General features: G+C 38.9%; 1 protein-coding gene across 2 annotated transcripts; it reads right to left on the bottom strand.

Annotated features, from left to right (window-relative positions):
* Window positions 1-754: 754 nt before the first annotated feature.
* LOC124179345 (deoxyuridine 5'-triphosphate nucleotidohydrolase) lies at window positions 755-1,693 on the bottom strand. 2 transcript variants are annotated; one of them, XM_046563596.1, is made up of 4 exons: window positions 1,472-1,693; window positions 1,185-1,346; window positions 871-1,074; window positions 755-817 (listed from the first exon to the last, which is right to left on the bottom strand). In XM_046563596.1, exons 1-3 carry the CDS (start codon window positions 1,585-1,587, stop codon window positions 897-899), a joined length of 456 nt encoding a protein of 151 aa, XP_046419552.1. In that variant the 5' UTR covers window positions 1,588-1,693; the 3' UTR covers window positions 755-817; window positions 871-896. The 2 variants fall into 2 exon arrangements, with proteins under 2 accessions (XP_046419552.1, XP_046419551.1); XM_046563595.1 differs by having other exon boundaries at window positions 755-1,074.
* Window positions 1,694-2,363: the final 670 nt, after the last annotated feature.

Below are 2,363 nucleotides of genomic sequence, written 5' to 3'. Positions count from 1 at the left end.
GTTTTTCTCTCTCAGCCGATAACTCTTATAATATTGGATTAATGAATAAAATGCTTCTTTGCATTTTTGAAGATCAATGTATTCCCCACAACTTTTGTTTGAAACTTTTTTTTTAATGTCCATACTTTTTGAGCTATATGCGAGGTTAAAGTGCTATTTTTACTGGCCTAGTGCAGTCATTTGATGATTTGTTCAGCATTCTTGCGACGTGGGAAGACGATCCAAATACAGTCAAAAATTTTTTTTAAAAAACGGTATGACATAAATTAGAAACATTGTTTGCGAATTACGTTAAATTTTATTTTGTACTGTATCCCATTATAAACATTTCTCAAAGTATGATATATGCTTAAAGGCGATTGGTTTATCACTGTGAATTACATATTTATGTACTAGGATGATGTTCAAAAAATAAATTATTTTATCACTCGATAAATGTAACAATAATTTCAGAAGCACTGTAGGGTTACGATTGAAAATCTCCAGTAACAACTAAACAGCTAACGCATTCGATATCTAACAGTGGTGCACTGGAAAATATATTTTTAAAAAATAAATGCCCTTCCGCATAAGGGAAAAAAAAGTTCAGAGGCTAATTGATATGTCAGAGGCTGAACATGAAGTACTCTGCGGCTATACACTGTATAACACTAATTAGGAATTATTGAAACCTAGCTGCTGTGAACTTGACTAAACTAATGTAATGATTGTTAAAAATGAGCCAGTGTATGCAGCATCTAAAATAGACCCATTGTCAGGAAAGCGCAAGAAATTTAATCCAAGATACAAAGTTTCAAGATAACGACAATGTGTACGAGTCTTTTTGTGATGTGGCACAATCTTATCGACGAATACTGTATCTACGGTTCAAATCGAAAACGTGGGAAATCTTTTTCTCAATTCACTCCTGTCGATCCAAAACCGCCGGTTCCTCTCTCCGTTGACTCCAGACTGTTGACTTCTTCCAATTCGGGATAAACTATTCGTTCGCAGATGAGCTGTGCTACTCGATCTCCTGGTAGAACTTTGAACTCTGTGTTGCTGTGATTGAAGAGTACTACTCCAACATTTCCCCTGCAATATAAATAGAAATTGATGCAAGGCTGCTAGTAGTCACCTTGCCAAAGTTGCGTTACACTTTGACAGTGGAGATTCTTCGGTTTGAAAATTTCCAATCGACTTACCGATAGTCAGCGTCTATGACACCGGCACCAACGTCGATGTGATGCTTCCACGCCAAGCCTGACCGAGGTGCAACTCTGCCGTACGTTCCTATCGGCACTTCGACTTGAAGATCAGTCTTTATCAGCTCCTTCCCGTTAGGCGGTATGACGTATTCGTAGGCGCTGCAATGACCAGAAGGTAGCAGATTTGGGTTATTGGCTGATTACCCAGGAATTTTCGTATTGCAGAACATGATCGATACAGAAGGAAGTTGGATATTATTCATGAAAACACAAGCTCGGCTAACCTGCGTAGATCGTAGCCGGCAGCAGCAGCGGAACCCTTCATAGGTGCGAAGGCCTTGTCGGATAATTTAACGAAGCGTAAAACGCTGTTCACGACGTCTGATCCGCTTGGTGGCATAGTTATCCGTATTTCGCAAGATAGACCAGAGTTTCAGTTATGGTACCTCTACCCTTCACACAGTCAGCGCACAAATCGATGCCGGGAATCAAGAAATGCTGACGGATGGCGCGTAAATTGAGGGCGCAATCCAACGGACCAATGAAAAATTATATATTTTCTTGCAATTCGCGCGCTTTTCTAACTACCAATCAGCTTTTAAGTCGTAGAATTTCCCCGAAAAATAGTTCGTTGGCGTACCGTTGACGGCGCTGCCGGCTTGCATCGCTTAATTTGAAAGTAGCTGCAGGTAACTCTTTTCATTCGATATTGCTCAACTCTCTGTGATCGCAAAGAGTTTCACAGTTAACAGTGTATTCTTGAATAAATTTCATTGATCGTACCTTTCAAATATGTGTTAAAATACACTCAACGTTTTAAGAAGCTTCATTCCATCTCTCCGCATCAAAAAAAATAAATAAATTGCCGACAATCACCTTGTTAGGTCTTTAAATCAGGACACTGCTTTAAATACTGTCTCATATACGGAGTATACATTTCATCTCGATCAAAATTAGCGCTTCCGTGATGTATTACAGTTACTCTGAATTTTTTTCCATACGAACACTTTACGAAAAACAATTCTGCTTCTCTACCCAACGTAGATACTTCATTTGCGACAAGCTAAAACAGCGTTTCGATTCTATGCCTACGTAAATTCAAGATCGAGAGCGCAAATGAAAAGTTGTTGGAATAATTATGAATATTAATGTTGTGGAATACATCGAGCGCATGTC

Source organism: Neodiprion fabricii, chromosome 4, assembly GCF_021155785.1.
Source record: "Neodiprion fabricii isolate iyNeoFabr1 chromosome 4, iyNeoFabr1.1, whole genome shotgun sequence".
NCBI lineage: Eukaryota > Metazoa > Arthropoda > Insecta > Hymenoptera > Diprionidae > Neodiprion > Neodiprion fabricii.
This window is presented reverse-complemented; position numbering and strand designations above follow the sequence as displayed.

Bases quoted from the DNA above. Each gene is read 5' to 3' on its own strand.
- LOC124179345 (XM_046563595.1), bottom strand. From the start codon at position 1,587: ATGCCACCAAGCGGATCAGACGTCGTGAACAGCGTTTTACGCTTCGTT. The intron at 1,347-1,471 runs GTTAGCCGAGCT...TGGTCATTGCAG, and splicing joins GCCGGCTACGATCTACGCAG to CGCCTACGAATACGTCATAC. The intron at 1,075-1,184 runs GTAAGTCGATTG...TTTATATTGCAG, and splicing joins GTCATAGACGCTGACTATCG to GGGAAATGTTGGAGTAGTAC.